Source organism: Panulirus ornatus, chromosome 10 (assembly GCF_036320965.1).
Source record: "Panulirus ornatus isolate Po-2019 chromosome 10, ASM3632096v1, whole genome shotgun sequence".
NCBI classification, from domain to species: Eukaryota; Metazoa; Arthropoda; class Malacostraca; order Decapoda; family Palinuridae; genus Panulirus; species Panulirus ornatus.
The window spans coordinates 36378517-36398471 of NC_092233.1; the positions used below are offsets into that span (position 1 = coordinate 36378517).

The following is a 19955-nucleotide window of genomic DNA, read 5'->3' on the forward strand; positions in this document are numbered from 1 at the left end:
TTTCTAATTACTCCTTCAATTTCTCAAACACATCTCATGCATGAAATGAACTGATCTTCTCTGGTGAGGAAGTCCCAAATGAATTCTCTCACTCTGCTGGCTCAGCTAAAATATAAAGCAGGCAACACTTTGCCCATCAGAATTGAATTTACACGAGAGAGAGAGAGAGAGAGAGAGAGAGAGAGAGAGAGAGAGAGAGAGAGAGAGAGAGAGAGAGAGAGAGACAGACAGACAGATAGACAGAGAGACAGAGAGACAGAGAGACAGAGAGAGAGAGAGAGAGAGAGAGAGAGAGAGAGAGAGACAGAGACAGAGAGAGAGAGAGAGAGAGAGAAACAGAGAGAGAAACAGAGAGAGAGAGACAGAGAGAGAGAGAGAGAGAGAGAGAGAGAGAGAGAGAGAGAGAGAGAGAGAGAGAGAGAGAGAGAGAGAGAGACAGAGAGAGAGAGAGAGAGACAGAGAGAGAGAGAGAGAGACAGAGAGAGAGAGAGACAGAGAGAGAGAGAGACAGAGAGAGAGAGAGACAGAGAGAGACAGAGAGAGAGAGAGAGACAGAAAGAGAGAGAGACAGAGAGAGAGAGAGACAGAGAGAGAGAGAGAGACAGAGAGACAGAGAGAGACAGAGAGAGAGACACAGAGAGAGAGAGACAGACAGACAGAGAGACAGAGACAGACAAACAGACAGAGAGAATACAGACCCAATGTCCAATTGAGGTGGTCTAGCCTTAAAAAAATAAAGAAAATTGTAAGTAGTGGATGAAAAGAATAGCAAAGCAAAGGCTCTCTCCCCACACTCCACTCCCTCTGGCATATGTTGGCAGGAAAACAGACAGAAAAAATACCTTGCAAGATTAATGAGCCTAAACAATATTTTTAGAATGAACATGAATATATCATACATCCCATCATCAATGATATGCATCCCTTCATTTTTTCTTATAAAGGCAATACTAACGATTAACTTGAGCTCCAGCATCATTCCTGATGTTGAAGAATGATACATTAATTCTCAATTATTCTCTCAAAGCAGGTGACATGGGTTAATCAATATAAGTATAATAACGCAACATGCCAAGAAGAAATCAGTGGTTTGAAAAGGTAGCATGATGTACCACTGCATTTTGCGGACCGATTAAATGAATTACTCAATACAAGAGAATGACAAATGATTATCAAGCCTAATTTTGAAGATATAAAGGGTGTTGCTCTAAACAACATTTTCTGGGAGCTTATTCCATGCATCAATAACATCATTGATAAGGAAATATTTCATACAGTCCATGTTAACGTGGTGACCTCAAAGTTTTAATCCATTTCCTCTCATTGGTAATGCTGGCCCTACAGTATAGAAATGTTCAATATCAACATTACTGAATCCTTTAAGCATCTTGAAAGATTCTATTAATTTGCCCCAGAGGTGCCTCATGCTTAGGGAGAACAAGAAAAATTCTCGCAGTCTCTCCTCACATGGTCTGTTAGTAAAGGAGGGAATCTAATAGCTGTTCACTGCACCGCTTCCAATTTCAGAGAGGCCTTACTTAGGTGGGGGCCCAAAACTGTGCTGCCTATTCAAGGTGAGGTCTAACTAGACTTAAGTATAGTGGCAATACCACATCCTTGCTTTTGTATGTAAAGTTTCTGTTTATAAATCCTAACATCCTATCCGCTTTCTTGGCAGCTTCATTGCAATGCTGGGAGAATTTGAAGTTATTGGAGGCACTGATGCCTAAATCTATCACATTTGGGGTGTCCTTTGCGTTGTATCAGTTCATAATAAAAAATTTTGTTTAAGTTTGTAACAGTGGACATCTATTGACATTAAATGGCATTTGCCATTTGCTAAACAATTCTATGATCTTATCTAGCTCCTCTTGTAATCTTAGCCTATCTGCAAATTTGAATACTAGGGTATTTGACCCTACATAAATACCATTAATATAAATGATGGTACAAGCATTAAGGCTATTTAGCCCTACATCAATATCATTAATAAAAATGATGAAAAGTATAAGCCCAAGTACAGATCTCTGGAGGGCTCCACTAGTAATGGGTGACCACAGTGATGATTTCCCATTCATTATGATTCTCTGCTTCCCTTCATGTGACCAGGCTTCTATCCAATTTCCTATGCTACTATTAATCACTAAAGCCCAGACTTAGTGCATCAATCTAATGTGTGGGATTTTCTCAAATGCTTTTTGGAAGTCCAAAAATATGTTTGAAGGAATAGTGGTTCCAACAATGTTGTATGGTTGCGAGGCGTGGGCTATGGATAGAGTTGTGCGCAGGAGGGTGGATGTGCTGGAAATGAGATGTTTGAGGACAATATGTGGTGTGAGGTGGTTTGATCGAGTAAGTAATGATAGGGTAAGAGAGATGTGTGGTAATAAAGTGTGGTTGAGAGAGCAGAAGAGGGTGTTTTGAAATGGTTTGGTCACATGGAGAGAATGAGTGAGGAAAGATTGACCAAGAGGATATATGTGTCAGAGGTGGAGGGAACGTGGAGAAGTGGGAGACCATATTGGAGGTAGAAAGATGGAGTGAAAAAGATATTGAGTGATCGGGGCCTGTACATGCAGGAGGGTGAAAGGCGTGCAAGGAATAGAGTGAATTGGAACGATGTGGTATACCAGGGTTGACGTGCTGTCAATGGATTGAACCAGGGCCTGTGAAACGTCTGGGGTAAACAAAGGAAAGTTCTGTGGGGCCTGGATGTGGAAAGGAAGCTGTGGTTTCGGTGCATTATTACATGACAGCTAGAGACTGAGTGTGAATGAATGGGGCCTTTGTTGTCTTTTCCTAGTGCAACCTCGCACACATGAGGGGGGGAAGGGGTTGTTATTTCATGTGTGGCGAGGTGGCGATGGGAATGAATAAAGGCAGACAGTATGAATTATGTACATGTGTATATATGTATATGTCTGTGTGTGTATACATATGTATACTTTGATGTATAGGTATGTATATTTGCGTGTGTGGACGTGTATGTATATACATGCGTATGTGGGTGGGTTGGGCCATTCTTTCGTCTGTTTCCTTGCACTACCTCACTAACGCGGGAGACAGCGACAAAGCAAAATAAATATATAAATATACTTTTGTTTTGTTGTGGGTATCGAATAATGTATGATAAAATTCAAGGCTTGTACGGCATGATCTAGTTCTTCTAAAATCATACTGTGCATTACTGATCATGCTGTATGGTTCCAGATAGGCTACAATCTTATCTCTAATAATCGATTTCAAAAGTTTACATATGATTGATGTGAGGCAATTTGTGGCTTCTCTTTTTTCATATGTGAGTGACATCAGCCAGTCTCTAGTCCTTTGGGACTATTCCTTCCGGGACTGATTTATTGAAAATCTGGGTTAATGGTCCAACAATTTCGTTTTTTTATGTTTTAATCACTTGTGGATGGAAACAATTAGGACCTGGGCCTTTATGGTGAATTCTTGTATTATGTAAGTACAGTTCATCACTGTCTCAAACTTTGTGTCATTGCTTTCTAGTATAAAAACAGAACTGAAAAACTGGCTCATAGTTGTTGCTATGCTTTTATTGTCCACAATGGGTTCTCCATTCTAGTTTACTAAGAGTCCTATTCCACTCCTTACATGCTTCTTATTACTGATATAGCTGTAAAATCTTTTGGGATCTCAATTACTATCTCTTACAATACTCACTTCACATTCTCTGGGCATTCTTATGAGAGTTTTCACTTGTCGTCTGATCCCATTGCAATATCTGGGTCAGCATTCAGGCTTGCTGTTGGTTTTATTGTTTCTGTTGTCCATGGAAATAAGTGAATTGATGGTGCATAACATAATGCTTAAAACTAGCCCGTGATTCCTCTGAATCAACAAGGGTGAGATTCTTTAATGCATCTCGCAGCCCATCAAAATCCACCCTTTTAAAGTTACGGGTAATAGTACTGGTTTTAGGGGAATTGTTTTGATATTTACATAGAACCTAACCATGTCATGGTCACAAGTGCCTAGATGTTTACATGGGTATTAGTTACTAATAACTCCTGAGATATAAGAAGTAAATCAAGTATATTAGCTCTCCTCACCAGCCAGGTGACAGTTCGGTAGAGAAAATTGTCCTCAACAAAGTTGATAAGTAAGTCTTGTGGATTCACTCTCTACAGCTGAGATAATTGTCAGTTGATTTCTTAAAGATTAAAATCTCCAAGAATGATTGAGTCTTTATCCTTTATTACTCACTGGAACTCTAATACATGCCACTGTCAATATCTGCTGGCTGATTATGGTATCTATAAACAAAATTTATGTAAAGTCTGGAAGAACCTGTGCTAATCAGAGAGAGAGAGAGAGAGAGAGAGAGAGAGAGAGAGAGAGAGAGAGAGAGAGAGAGAGAGAGAGAGAGAGAGAGAGAGAGAGAGAGAGAGAGAGAGAGAGAGAGAGAGAGAGATTTTGTGTGTGTGTGTCCATATCTAATGGTCTACAGTAATTTACAACTGGCCTTAGCAACCCTGGTGACTACTAATGGCAAAGCACATAAACTTTGGCATAGGATATCTATGGTCAAATGAACAGACTTTGTCCATCTTTGGATCCTATGTTATTTCATCATGTTGAAAGTTGTAATTTCGTCAGGTAAATATGATAAATGTTGTTCATGTTTGTCCACTAATTCCTGAAGTGAGTAACAAGTACCTGCAAAGCAGGTGATTATTCCTTATCACCAACATCAAAAGTAACTAGAAAATAATACTGTTGTTGTATAAACTTGATCCAAGTAAGCTGTCACTAGCCAAGGATACTTAAATGGTGACCAATTCATTACTACTATTTTTTTTAACCTTCCTGTCAGCTATATGAAGCTAAAGACAATCAGGTTTCATAGATTTCCATTTATAATATGTCTGTCTGGCCTGACAACATTTCCTGAAAATACACTGCAAACCCTTCCCCAAGACATTTGCAATCTGGAAAAATACAACTCCCCATGTACTTCTGCTGACATGAGAGGCCTCCATCATTGGAGCTTACTTAAATTTTGGAAAGTACCTAAACATCAAAAATATGATGGAATGTGAATATCATATAACTAGATGAGGAAATGCAAGAGACATTCAAGGAATTTTAGACAAGTATTGAAGTCACAAACTGTGTGTGACCCTAAAGATGGTAGTGTTCAGATGGTTGTTTCATCTATTTAAGAGTTGTGACAAAATGGACTGCAGCTCCTACTAGCCGACGGCAGGTGCATATTCTAATGACACATTTTGATTCTATTAAATTCCAAATCGCTTCACTAAGCAAGGTTTACAAGCATGCACTCTTCAAGCACTACACCTCACCTGTCAGGTCTTCTTTCCTCTCAAATTGCAAACACTCAACACTGGCACAATGAAAAATAAGATCCTTACCATACATTCCCACCTTAACATGCTAGGCAATAAATCCTAGGCAACAGCACTGAACCCCTCCCATCTAAACCAATCCATAACTAACCACCTACCTCCATGTCCAAATAAAAAGCTTACCCCTGCCTCACATTTGAGTAACTTCTACTTACAGATCCTGCCACCCCAACAAATATAACACCAAAATACACACACAATGAAATAATAAAACAAGCACCAAATAACTACCTTCCTCAATTTGCCTCATAACTCCAAACCACCAGACACACCCACCAGAAGCCACATGCTCAGGACAAACATGAGTCACTTTTCTGTCTACACTCAACACCATTTCAACATATCCCTAGACCCCTCATGCCTAACAGGCAACTTCCATAACTAAGACACTGAGCACTTACGAATCGACTACCCTGTACACTATGCACATAGACCCATACACAAAATCATTACCCTTTATGACCTATGATCTCAACCAATGGATGTGGCTGGCTTCTTGAGTGCTGAAGGAGCCTCAGAAAGATAGAAGGGACTCCTGGGGCATTAAGTAAGTAAAGTTTTTCATTCTTACTCTAACAGGACAATTGTAAGAACACATGCTATCAGTAATTCTTAATTTAAAGCAGGAGAAAAAAAGGCAATGTCTATAAATTGATTCTGGGTATCAGGTATGATTTCCTTCAAACAAACACTTCATAATACCTCCTTGGCTAAGTAACTGATTATAATCATTATACCTCAAGTACTATCAAGTTATTAATCATAAGGATATATAATTATCCATTTTCTTACCTGATTCAGCATTTCCTTATCTACTTTTGAGTCAAGGGTAATGCTTATTTCTTCCACTGGTTGGGAAGAAACATTGTGTAGCACCACTGAGCATTCATGTGTCTCACCAGCAGACAAGGACAAATGCAAGTTTCCACACTCCTCACCAACTGGCCTCTCAACTCCTAAACTTCCCGTGTTACTGTTGCCAGTCAGAATCTGTACAAAGAAACAGCTTTATAAAAAAAATTATCCATTCATTTTCATCTGAAAAATTTCTATATCTAAATACATTCTAATAGTATATGACAATGTCTGTCTTTATCATTTGTGAAGGATCTTCACAAAGTAACTATGTTCCTATCATCACACCTCCATATTTAGAAACCTTATGTAGCAAAACTTCTGTGTTTTACTTCGTTAAATGTCTTTAAAAAACTGAAAAACATTATCAATTCTCTTTCCTTGCATCAAACATTCATACATGTCACTGTAAATGACTAATAACTGAGTCTGCATACTTTTTCCAAGTAAAATCCATGTTGGCCTTCACTTTTGTAGTTCTTCTTGATCACATGTTCTAAGCTAAGTCATTTCATCACTCTTCCAGAGGCATTCATTACATGTGAGGTCAAACTAATTGGTCTGTACTGCTTTGGTATTAGCTTCGATTCATCTTTGTGTACTAGAATTAGATGTCTTCTAGTGAATGTCTGCAATTATTCTTTCATTTAGACTTTGACTTACCATTAACATCAATGATTTTGCTACTGATGTTTATGTCTTGATACCCACTAAAACAAGCAAATAATCATAATTACATGAATCCTTAAATATTTAATTCCCGACCTAATTGTCCCCCAAACACCATTTCCATCCCAGATTTGCACTCGGCTTGAAAAATAGTCCTAACACTGAGGTTAACAAGCATATCTATTTCATACATCTTTCTTAAAAAGTGTTTGCATTAACCATTCTGCTTATGATCTCTGAAATTATCAATTTGCTCTCATATTCATTACATTTGTTTAATAATTTCATAGTACCCACTGAAAACTGCTAATGCATCAATAATTGTATTACTTATGTTATCAAGATAATTTTGAATCATTTCTTTCTTTATTATTTTTCTAATCCAAATCCTTTATATATTAAGTTTCAAGCAAAGTCTCAAGCTGTCTTTATAAATTTCATGAATACAGGTACACCATCGAATTTCCAGCAACTGATGGTTCAGTACCTCCTTTAGTCCAGACAAAATTATGTGAGGGAACTTAAAATTACCGCGGCCACCAGACTAGTTTACTGGTCGGCCACAGATGGCGTGTGTAGGGCGCGCTAATTTACATTCTTTACACTGCACTTGTTGGTGGTGATACCACAATTCTGTGAGATTCTTAGCTTATTTTGTTTAAATCTAACCCTAGCTATGGCTTCTAAGACATAAGAGAGCGTCAGTCATGGTGTCAAACATAAACACCAGTCCAAATCGATCCAAGATAAAGTAGAAGTTGAAAAAATAGACAGTGGTGTTTCAGTGCGTAAGCTGGGTGGCATGTAAAGTATTGGTTCATCAACTTTTCATAAAATAAACAAGCAAAGGGAGAAAAGAATGAAATTCTATGCAGACAGTGATTCCAAGAAGCAAATGAGATCACAAAAAATATGAAAGATGGTAAGAGTACTGAGCATGATCGAGTGATGACGGAATGGTTTCGGCAGCTTTGGAGTGATAGAGTAGACTTGTCACGTAGCATGATAATGGACCAGGCAAAGTTGTTCCATAAAGAACTTAAATTACAGCATGAGCATGACTATAGCGAAGGATGGCTTCAAAGATTCAAGAAGCATCATGGAATTTCCATGAATAAAGTGTGCGGAGAAAAGCAGTCTGCAAACCACAAAGGAGCTGCTGAGTATGTGGACAAATTAGCAAAACTTGTAACAGACAAGGACCTCCGTCCTTTGCAGGTGTAAATATTCATTTATTTATGTATTTATTTTGCTTTGCCGGTCTCCCGTGTTAGCGAGGTAATGCAAGGAAACAGACGAAAGAAAGGCCCAACCCATCCACATACACATGTTTATACATACACGTCTACACACGCAAATATACATACCTATACATCTCAACGTACACATATATATACACACACAGACATATACATATATACACATGTACATAATTCATACTGTCTGCCTTTGTTCATTCCCATCGCCACCTAGCCACACATGAAATAACAACCCCCTCCCCCATCATGTGTGCAAGGTAGTACTAAGAAAAGACAACAAAGGCCCCATTCGTTCACACTCAGTCTCTAGCTGTCATGTAATAATGCACTGAAACCACAGCTCCCTTTCCACATCCAGGCCCCACACAACTTTCCATGGTTTACACCAGACGCTTCACATGCCCTGATTCAATCCACTGACAGCACGTCAACCCCGGTATACCACAATCGATCCAATTCACTCTATTCCTTGCCCTCCTTTCACCCTCCTGCATGTTCAGGCCCCGATCACACAAAATCTTTTTCACTCCATCTTTCCACCTCCAATTTGGTCTCCCACTTCTCGTTCCCTCCACCTCTGACACATATATCCTCTTGGTCAATCTTTCCTCACTCATTCTCTCCATGTGACCAAACCATTTCAAAACACCCTCTTCTGCTCTCTCAACCACACTCTTTTTATTACCACACATCTCTCTTACCCTTACATTACTTACTCGATCAAACCACCTCACACCACATATTGTCCTCAAACATCTCATTTCCAGTACATCCACCCTCCAGCGCACAACTCTATCCACAGCCCACGCCTTGCAACCATACAACATTGTTGGAACCACTATTCCTTCAAACATAACCATTTTTGATTTCCTAGATAATGTTCTTGACTTCCACAAATTCTTCAAGGCTCCCAAAATTTTCGCCCCCTCCTTCACCCTATGATTCACTTCCGCTTCCATGGTTCCATCCACTGCCAAATCCCCTCCCAGATATCTAAAACACTTCACTTACTCCAGTTTTTCTCCATTCAAACTTACCTCCCAATTGACTTGACCCTCAACCCTACTGTACCTAATAACCTTATTCACATTTACTCTCAACTTTCTTCTTTCACACACTTTACCAAACTGTCACCAGCTTCTGCAGTTTCTCACATGAATCAGCCACCAGCGCTGTATCATCAGCGAACAACTGGCTCACTTCCCAAGCTCTTTCATCCACAACAGACAGCATACTTGCCCCTCTTCCCAAAACTCTTGCATTCACCTCCCTAACAACCCCATCCATAAAGAAATTAAACAACCATGGAGACATCAAACACCCCTGCCGCAAACCTACATTCACTGAGAACCAATCACTTTCCTCTCTTCCTACACGTACACATGCCTTACATCCTTGATAAAACTTTTCCCCGCTTCTAACAACTTGCCTCCCACACCATATATTCTATATTCTTAATACCTTCCACAGAGCATCTCTATCAACTCTATCATGCCTTCTCCAGATCCATATATGCTACAAACAAATCCATTTGCTTCTCTAATTATTTCTCACATACATTCCTCAAAGCAAACACCTGATCCACACATCCTCTACCACTTCTGAAACCACACTGCTCTTCCCTAATCTGATGCTCTGTACATGCCTTCACCCTCTCAATCAATACCCTCCCATATAATTTACCAGGAATACTCAACAAACTTATACCTCTGTAACTTGAGCACTCACCTTTGTCCCCTTTGCCTTTGTACAATGGAACTATGCAAGCATTCCGCCAATCCTCAGGCACCTCACCATGAGTCATACATACATTAAATAACCTTACCAACCAGTCAACAATACAGTCACCCCCTTTTTTAATAAATTCCACTGCAATATCATCCAAACCCGCTGCCTTGCCAGCTTTCATCTTCCGCAAAGCTTTTACTACCTCTTCTCTGTTTACCAAATCATTTTCCCTAACCCTCTCACTTTGCACACCACCTCAACCAAAACACTCTATATCTGCCACCCTATCATCAAACACATTCAGCATACCTTCAAAATACTCACTCCATCTCCTCACATCACCACCACTTGTTATCACCTCCCCATTAGCCCCCTTCACTGAAGTTCCCATTTGTTCCCTTGTCTTACGCACTTTATTTACCTCCTTCCAAAACATCTTTTTATTCTCCCTAAAATTTAATGATACTCTCTCACCCCAACTCTCATTTGCCCTCTTTTTCACCTCTTGCACCTTTCTCTTGACCTCCTGCCTCTTTCTTTTATACATCTCCCACTCATTTGCATTATTCCCCTGCAAAAATCGTCCAAATGCCTCTCTCTTCTCTTTCACTAATAAATGTAAAATGTAGACAAAACTGCCTTATTCTGGCAATGCAAACCTAAGAAAACACTAACAACAGAAGAAAAAGAAGACTCCACAGGATTCAAACAATCTAAAGACAGACTTACCATCTTAGGGTGCTCAAACATTTAATATTTGTTTGATTCAAATTTCTAGCAGTCCATGGTATACTTTAGACACATGGGCGATGTATAATTAGTGGGTTTGAGGTGTGTTGATGAATTACTATAATATGACCATGGCTGTTGAAAGTGTTTAAATCAAAATATAATAAAATGTTTTTTTACTTGAAATAATTATGTAAAGTACATCATAAAGCTTTCCTAAGAAAACAGATATCCATTACATTCTAAAAAAATTAATCACAAAAATCATTAAGTACTCAATCACAGCCCTTAATGACCCCTAAACACAATTTCCTCTCTAAAAAAAATAGCCCTAATACTGAGGCTATCATAAAATCTGTCACTTGAAAAAATACAAAAAAATTGCAGGCTTTAGTTCAAAGCATAACAAAGCCCCCAAAAATATGTTTCAAAATTGAAATACAACATAATGAAATGCTTCTATATCTGAAGTAATGGTGGAAAATAACTCATAATGCTTCCCCAAGCAAAAAGATACCCATTAAACATAAAGTAAATAATCACAAGAATCTAAACACAGGTACAGCATCGAATTTCCAGCAACTGATGGTTTGGCACCTCCTTTAGTCCAGACAAAATTACGAGAGGGAACTTGAAATTACTGCGGCCACCAAAGTAGTTTACTGGGTGGCAACAGAAGGCATTTTGTGTATGGCGCACTTATTTACATTCTTTGCATTGCACTTGTTGGTGGTGATACTGCAATTCTGTGAGATTCTTCACATATTTTGCTTAAATCTAACCCTAGTTATGGCTTCTAAGACATATGAAAGTGTCAGTCATGGTGTCACACGTAAACCAGTCCATATCAATCCAAGATAAAGTAGAACTGTTGAAAAAAATGGACAGTGGTGTTTCGGTGCATAAGCTGTGTGACATCTACAGTATTGGTTTATCAACTATTTATGATATAAAGAAGCATAGGGAAAAATATTGAAATTCTTTGCAGACAGTGATTCCAAGAAGCAAATGACAATTACAAAAACTATGAAAGATGGTATGAGTACTGAGCACGATTGAGTGAAGATGGAATGGTTTCAAGAGCGTCAGAGTGATGGAGTGGACTTGTCAGGTAGCATGATAATGGTAATCTGTTCCGTAAAGAACATAAATTACAACATGAGCATGACTATAGTGAAGGATGGCTTTAAAGATTCAAGAAGAGTCATGGAATTTCTGTGAATAAAGTGGGCAGAGAAAAGTGGTTTGCAAACCACGAAGGAGCTGCCGAGTATATGGATGAATTTGTGAAACACGTAGCTGACGAGCACCTCAGTACTGAGCAGGTGCATAATGCAGATGAAACTGCACTATTCTGGCGATGCACACCTAGGAAAACACTAACAACAGAAGACAAAGAAGACCTACAGGATTCAAACAATCTAAGGAAAGACTTATCATCTAAGGGTGCTCAAACATTTAATATTTGTTTAATTTGAATTTCTAGCAGTCCATGGTATACTTTAGACTCATGGGAGATGTATATTTAGTGGGTGAAAGGTGTGTTCATGAATTATCATCACATTACCACAGTTGGTCCAGCAAAATGGTAAATTCGGCAAGGCTTTGGAACCAAGAGTGCTAGAGAATCAGTGGTGTAGCTGTACCACAATACAGCCCGTAATGATGTCTAAATAACATTTCAACCCCAGATTTGTTTTCAGCATGAAAAATAATCCTAATGCTGAGGTTATTAAGAAAATCTTATGCCCTTCGAAAAATATCGAATATTGCAAATCCTCATTCAAAGTATCTTTCTTAACCTAAACTGCAATATAACATAATGAAATGCTTCATTACTTGAACTGATCATAAAAAATATCTCATAAAGCTTACCCAAGCAAACAGACACCTCATAAATATATGGCAAATAATCAAAAGAATAATCAAAAGCTTCATTACAACCCTTAATGACCTCCAAACGCCATTTCAACCAAAGATTCATATTCAGCATAAAAAACAGTCCTAATACTGAGGTTACAGAAAATCACAGGTAATATTTTCGGGTATTTTCTGTCCAAAAAATCATTTTGTTTTCAAACTGATATTTAACATAATGAAATGCTTCTAATCTTGTAATAATCATGGAAAATATCTCATAATGCTTCCCCAAGCAAACTTATATCTATTAGGTATAAAGCAAATAATCACACAAAATCATTAAATACAGCCCTTTATGACCCTCAAAAATATTTTCAGTCCAAAATTTGCATTCACCAAGAAAAATAATCCAAATACTGAGGTTATCAAGCACATCAATTACCCATTAAAATGTACTGAAAATTGCAGGAATCATTTCTATCTGTATTTACCATACTTAACCGCTGTTTCCCACGTCAGTGAGGTAGTACAAGGAAACAGACAAAGAACGTCCCAACCAACCACATACACATATATATGTGGGCTATGGATAGAGCTGTGTGCAGGAGGGTGGATGTGCTGGAAATGAGATGCTTCAGGACAATATGTGGTGTGAGGTGGTTTGATCGAGTAAATAATAACAGGGTAAGAGAGATGTGTGGTAATAAAAGGAGTGTGGTTGAGAGAGCATAAGAGGGTGTTTTGAAAAGGTTTGGTCACATGGAGAGAATGAGTAAGGAAAGATTGACAAAGATCGGAGGTGGAGGGAATGAGGAGAAGTGGGAGACAAAATTGGAGATGGAAACATGGAGTGAAGGGGATTTTGAGTGATCAGGGCCTGAACATGCAGGAGGGTGAAAGGCGTACAAGAAATAGAGTGAATTGGAACGATGTGGTATACCGGGGTCGACGTGCTGTCTGTCAATGGATTGAACTATGGCATGTAAAGTGTCATGGAAAGTTCTGCGGGGCCTGGATGTGGAACGGGAACTGTGGTTTTAGTGCATTATTTCATGACAGCTAGAGACTTAGTGTGAACGAGTGTGGCCTTTCTTGTCTTTTCCTAGCACTACCTCGCACACATAAGGGGGAGAGGGTTGTTATTTCATGTGTGGTGAGGTGGCGATGGGAATGAATAAAGGCAGACAGTATAAATTAAGTATATGTATGTAGCATTTATGGATCTGGAGAAGGCATATGATAGAGTTGATAGAGATGCTCTGTGGAAGGTATTAAGAATATATGGTGTGGGAGGCAAGTTGTTAGAAGCAGTGAAAAGTTTTTATCGAGGATGTAAGGCATGTGTACATGTAGGAAGAGAGGAAAGTGATTGGTTCTCAGTGAATGTAGGTTTGCGGCAGGGGTGTGTGATGTCTCCATGGTTGTTTAATTTGTTTATGGATGGGGTTGTTAGGGAGGTGAATGCAAGAGTTTTGGAAAGAGGGGCAAGTATGAAGTCTGTTGTGAATGAGAGAGCTTGGGAAGTGAGTCAGTTGTTGTTCGCTGATGATACAGCGCTGCTGGCTGATTCATGTGAGAAACTGCAGAAGCTGGTGACTGAGTTTGGTAAAGTGTGTGAAAGAAGAAAGTTAAGAGTAAATGTGAATAAGAGCAAGGTTATTAGGTACAGTAGGGTTGAGGGTCAAGTCAATTGGGAGGTAAGTTTGAATGGAGAAAAACTGGAGGAAGTAAAGTGTTTTAGATATCTGGGAGTGGATCTGGCAGCGGATGGAACCATGGAAGCGGAAGTGAATCATAGGGTGGGGGAGGGGGCGAAAATCCTGGGAGCCTTGAAGAATGTGTGGAAGTTGAGAACATTATCTCGGAAAGCAAAAATGGGTACGTTTGAAGGAATAGTGGTTCCAACAATGTTGTATGGTTGCGAGGCGTGGGCTATGGATAGAGTTGTGCGCAGGAGGGTGGATGTGCTGGAAATGAGATGTTTGAGGACAATGTGTGGTGTCAGGTGGTTTGATCGAGTAAGTAATGTAAGGGTAAGAGAGATGTGTGGAAATAAAAAGAGCATGGTTGAGAGAGCAGAAGAGGGTGTTTTGAAATGGTTTGGGCACATGGAGAGAATGAGTGAGGAAAGATTGACCAAGAGGATATATGTGTCGGAGGTGGAGGGAACGAGGAGAAGTGGGAGACCAAATTGGAGGTGGAAAGATGGAGTGAAAAAGATTTTGTGTGATCGGGGCCTGAACATGCAGGAGGGTGAAAGGAGGGCAAGGAATAGAGTGAATTGGATCGATGTGGTATACCGGGGTTGACGTGCTGTCAGTGGATTGAATCAGGGCATGTGAAGCGTCTGGTGTAAACCATGGAAAGTTGTGTGGGGCCTGGATATGGAAAGGGAGCTGTGGTTTCGGGCATTATTGCATGACAGCTAGAGACTGAGTGTGAATGAATGGGGCCTTTGTTGTATTTTCCTAGTGCTACCTCACACACATGAGGGGGGAGGGGGATGGTATTCCATGTGTGGCGAGGTGGCAATGGGAATGAATAAAGGCAGACAGTGTGAATTGTGTGCATGGGTATATATGTATGTGTCTGTGTGTGTATATATATGTGTACATTGAGATGTATAGGTATGTATATTTGCGTGTGTGGACGTGTATGTATATACATTGTGTATGGGGGTGGGTTGGGCCATTTCTTTCGTCTGTTTCCTTGCGCTACCTCGCAAACGCGGGAGACAGCGACAAAGCAAAATAAAATTAAAAATAAATATGTGTATATATGTATTTGTCTGTGTGTATATATATATGTATACGCTGAGATGTATAGGTATGTATACTTGCGGGTGTGGACGTGTATGGATATACATGTGTATGTGGGTGGGTTGGGCCATTCTTTCGTCTGTTTCCTTGTGCTACCTCACTAACGCGGGAGACAGCAACAAAGCAAAATAAATAAATAATAAATAATATATATATAAATGCCCATACACACACACATGTACATACATATATATTTCAACATATACATACACAGACATCTACATATATACACATGTATATATTCATACATGTTGCCTTCATCCATTCGTGTCACCACCTGGCCACACATAAAATAGCATCCCCCACCCACCTTCCAGTGAGGTAGCGCCAGGAGAAGACGAGAGCCGTATTCGTTCACATCAGTCTCTAGCTCTCATTTGTAATGCACCGAAACCACAGCTCCCTTTCCACATCCAGGTAACACAGACCTATTCATGGTTTACCCCAGATGCTTCACATGCCCTGGTTCAATGCACTGACAGCACAGAAACCCTGGTATACCACATCGTTCTAATTACCTCTTTTTCTTGTATGCCTTTCACCCTACTGTATGTTCAGGTCCCAATCGCTCAAAATCTTTTTCACTCCATCTTTCCACCTCCAATTTGGTCTCTCGCTTCTCATTCTTCCCTCCACCTTTGACAAATACATCCTCTTTGTCACCTCTTCCTCACTCATTCTATCCATGTGTCCAAACTATTTCAAAAATCCCTCCTCTGCTCTCTCAACCACGCTTCTTTTATTACCACATATCTCTTACCCTTTCATTACTTACTCGATCAAGTCACCTAACACCACATATTGTCCTCAAACATTTCATTTCCAACACATCCACCCTCCTTTGCACAACCCTATCTATAGCCCACGCCTTGCAACCATATAACATTACTGGATCTACTATTCGTTCAAGCATACCTATTTTTGCTTTCCGAGATAATGTTCTCACTTTCCACACATTCTTCAATGCTCCCAGAACCTTCGCCCCCTCCCTCACCTAGTGACTCACTTCCGCTTCCATGGTTCCATCCGCTGCCAAATCCACTCCCAGATATCTAAAACACTTTACTTCCTCCAGTTTTTCTCCATTCAAAATTACCTCCTAATTGACTTGTCCCTCAACCCTACTGTACCTAATAACCTTGCTCTTATTCTCATTTACTCTCAGCTTTCTTCTTTCATGCACTTTACCAAACACAGTCACCAGCTTCTGCAGTTACTCACCTGAATCAACCACCAGCACTATATCTTCAGCAAACAACTGACTCACTTCCCAAGCTCTTTCAACCCAAAACAGACTGCATACCTGGCCTTTTGTCCAAAACTCTTACATTCACCTCCATAACAACCCCATCCATAAACAAATTAAACAACCATGGAGATATACACACCCCTGCCACAAAACGACATTCACTGATAACTCATAAACATCCCTTACATCCTTGATAAAAACTTTCCACTACTTCTAGCAACTTACCTCCCACACCACATACTCTTATTACCTTCCACAGAGCATCTCTATCAACTCTATCATATGCCTTCTCCAGATCCATAAATGCTACATACAAATCCATTTGCTTTTCTAAGTATTTCACACATACATTCTTCAAAGTAAACACCTGATCCACACATCCTCTACCACTTCTGAAACCACACTGCTCTTCCCCATTCTGATGCTCTGTACATGCCTTTATCCTCTCAATCAATGCCCTCCCATATAATTTCCTAGGAATACTCAACAAACTCACACCTCTGTAATATATATATATATATATATATATATATATATATATATATATATATATATATATATATATATATATATATATATATATATTATTCATTCATTTACTCTATTAATTTTGCTTTGTCGCTGTCTCCCGCAATAGCGAGGTAGCACAAGGAAACAGACGAAAGAATGGCCCAACCCACCCACATACATATGTATATACATACACGTCCACATATGCATATATACATACCTATACATCTCAACGTATACATATATATACACACACAGACATATACATATATACACATGTACATAATTCATACTGTCTGCCTTTATTCATTTCCATCGCCACCTCGCCACACATGAAATAAACCCCCCCCCCATGTGTGTGAGGTAGCGCTAGGAAAAGACAACAAAGGCCCCATTCGTTCACTCTCAGACTCTAGCTGTCATGTAATAATGCACCGAAACCACGGCTCCCTTCCCACATCCAGGCCCCACAGAACTTTCCATGGTTTACCCCAGACGCTTCACATGCCCTGGTTCAATCCATTGACAGCACGTCGACCCTGGTATACCACATTGTTCCAATTCACTCTTTTCCTTGCACGCCTTTCACCCTCCTGCATGTTCAGGCCCCGATCACTCAAAATCTTTTTCACTCCATTTTTCCACCTCCAATTTGGTCTCCCACTTCTCCTCGTTCCCTCCACCTCTGACACATATATCCTCTTGGTCAATCTTTCCTCACTCATTCTCTCCATGTGACCATACCATTTCAAAACACCCTCTTCTGCTCTCCTAACCACACTCTTTTTATTACCACACATCTCTCTTACCCTACGGTGTTTTGAAATGGTTTGGTCACATGGAAAGAATGAGTGTTTACCAAATGGCGTCCTAGCTTCGTCTCTTCGATGTATATCAACTGACTGTTATATTCCTCTCTTGTGTCTCCCCTGATGATGTGATTATTACACGAAAGTGCACTTGGGATCTTTTCGTGTTTCATTTTACCCGTGGACTCATAGGAATATTTTGATCACGCGCAAAATTGTGATCCTTTCCTATATATATATATATATATATATATATATATATATATATATATATATATATATATATACTTCAAAAACAGGAGTGGTGGGAGTATGAGATATAGTGTAAGAAAGTAAACTCTAGATTGATACGGGTAAAACTGATAGCGGATGGAGAGAGATGGGTAATTTTTGGTGCATATGCACCTGGGCATGAGAAGAAAGATCATGAGAGGCAAGTGTTTTGGGAGAGAGTATCATTAAATTTTAGGGAGAATAAAAAGATGTTCTGAAAGGAGGTAAATAAAGTGCGTAAGACAAGGGAGCAAATGGGAACTTCAGTGAAGGGCGCAAATGGGGAGGTGATAACAAGTAGTGGTGATGTGAGAAGATGGAGTGAGTATTTTGAAGGTTTGTTGAATGTGTTTGATGATAGAGTGGCAGATATAGGGTGTTTTGGTCGAGGTGGTGTGCAAAGTGAGAGGGTTAGGGAAAATGATTTGGTAAAGAGAGAAGAGGTAGTAAAAGCTTTGCTGAAGATGAAAGCCGGCAAGGCAGCAGGTTTGGATGGTATTGCAGTGGAATTTATTAAAAAAGGGGGTGACTGTATTATTGACTGGTTGGTAAGGTTATTTAATATATGTATGCCTCATGGTGAGGTGCCTGAGGATTGACGGAATGCATGCATAGTGCCATTGTACAAAGGCAAAGGGGATAAGAGTGAGTGCTCAAATTACAGAGGTATAAGTTTGTTGAGTATTCCTGGTAAATTATATGGGAGGGTATTGATTGAGAGGGTGAAGGCATGTACAAAGCATCAGATTGGGGAAGGGCAGTGTGGTTTCAGAAGTGGTAGAGGATGTGTGGATCAGGTGTTTGCTTTGAAGAATGTATGTGAGAAATACTTAGAAAAGCAAATGGATTTGTATGTAGCATATATGGATCTGGAGAAGGCATATGATAGAGTTGATAGAGATGCTCTGTGGAAGGTATTAAGAATATATGGTGTGGGAGGCAAGTTGTCAGAAACAGTGAAAAGTTTTTATCGAGGATGTAAGGCATGTGTACGTGTAGGAAGAGAGGAAAGTGATTGGTTCTCAGTGAATGTAGGTTTGCGGCAGGGGTGTGTGATGTCTCCATGGTTGTTTAATTTGTTTATGGATGGGGTTGTTAGGGAGGTAAATGCAAGAGTTTTGGAAAGAGGGGCAAGTATGAAGTCTGTTGGGGATGAGAGAGCTTGGGAAGTGAGTCAGTTGTTGTTCGCTGATGATACAGCGCTGGTGGCTGATTCATGTGAGAAACTGCAAAAGCTGGTGACTGAGTTTGGTAAAGTGTGTGAAAGAAGAAAGTTAAGAGTAAATGTGAATAAGAGCAAGGTTATTAGGTACAGTAGGGCTGAGGGTCAGGTCAATTGGGAGGTAAGTTTGAATGGAGAAAAACTGGAGGAAGTAAAGTGTTTTAGATATCTGGGAGTGGATCTGGCAGCGGATGGAACCATGGAAGCGGAAGTGGATCATAGGGTGGGGGAGGGGGCGAAAATCCTGGGAGCCTTGAAGAATGTGTGGAAGTTGAGAACATTATCTCGGAAAGCAAAAATGGGTATGTTTGAAGGAATAGTGGTTCCAACAATGTTGTATGGTTGCGAGGCGTGGGCTATGGATAGAGTTGTGCGCAGGAGGATGGATGTGCTGGAAATGAGATGTTTGAGGACAATGTGTGGCGTGAGGTGGTTTGATCGAGTAAGTAACGTAAGGGTAAGAGAGATGTGTGGAAATAAAAAGAGAGTGGTTGAGAGAGCAGAAGAGGGTGTTTTGAAATGGTTTGGACACATGGAGAGAATGAGTGAGGAAAGATTGACCAAGAGGATATATGTGTCGGAG

General features: G+C 39.8%; 1 protein-coding gene across 1 annotated transcript in view; it reads right to left on the reverse strand.

The window, feature by feature from the left end:
- LOC139750625 (protein brunelleschi-like) overlaps positions 1-19955 on the reverse strand; it is a gene marked incomplete at its 5' end in the record, with an annotated part of 205178 nt that overhangs the window by 95436 nt on the left and 89787 nt on the right. The window contains one exon of the mRNA XM_071665300.1: positions 6183-6380. Within this exon, the coding sequence (XP_071521401.1) occupies positions 6183-6380 (198 nt within the window). The remainder of the gene's footprint in view (positions 1-6182; positions 6381-19955) is intronic.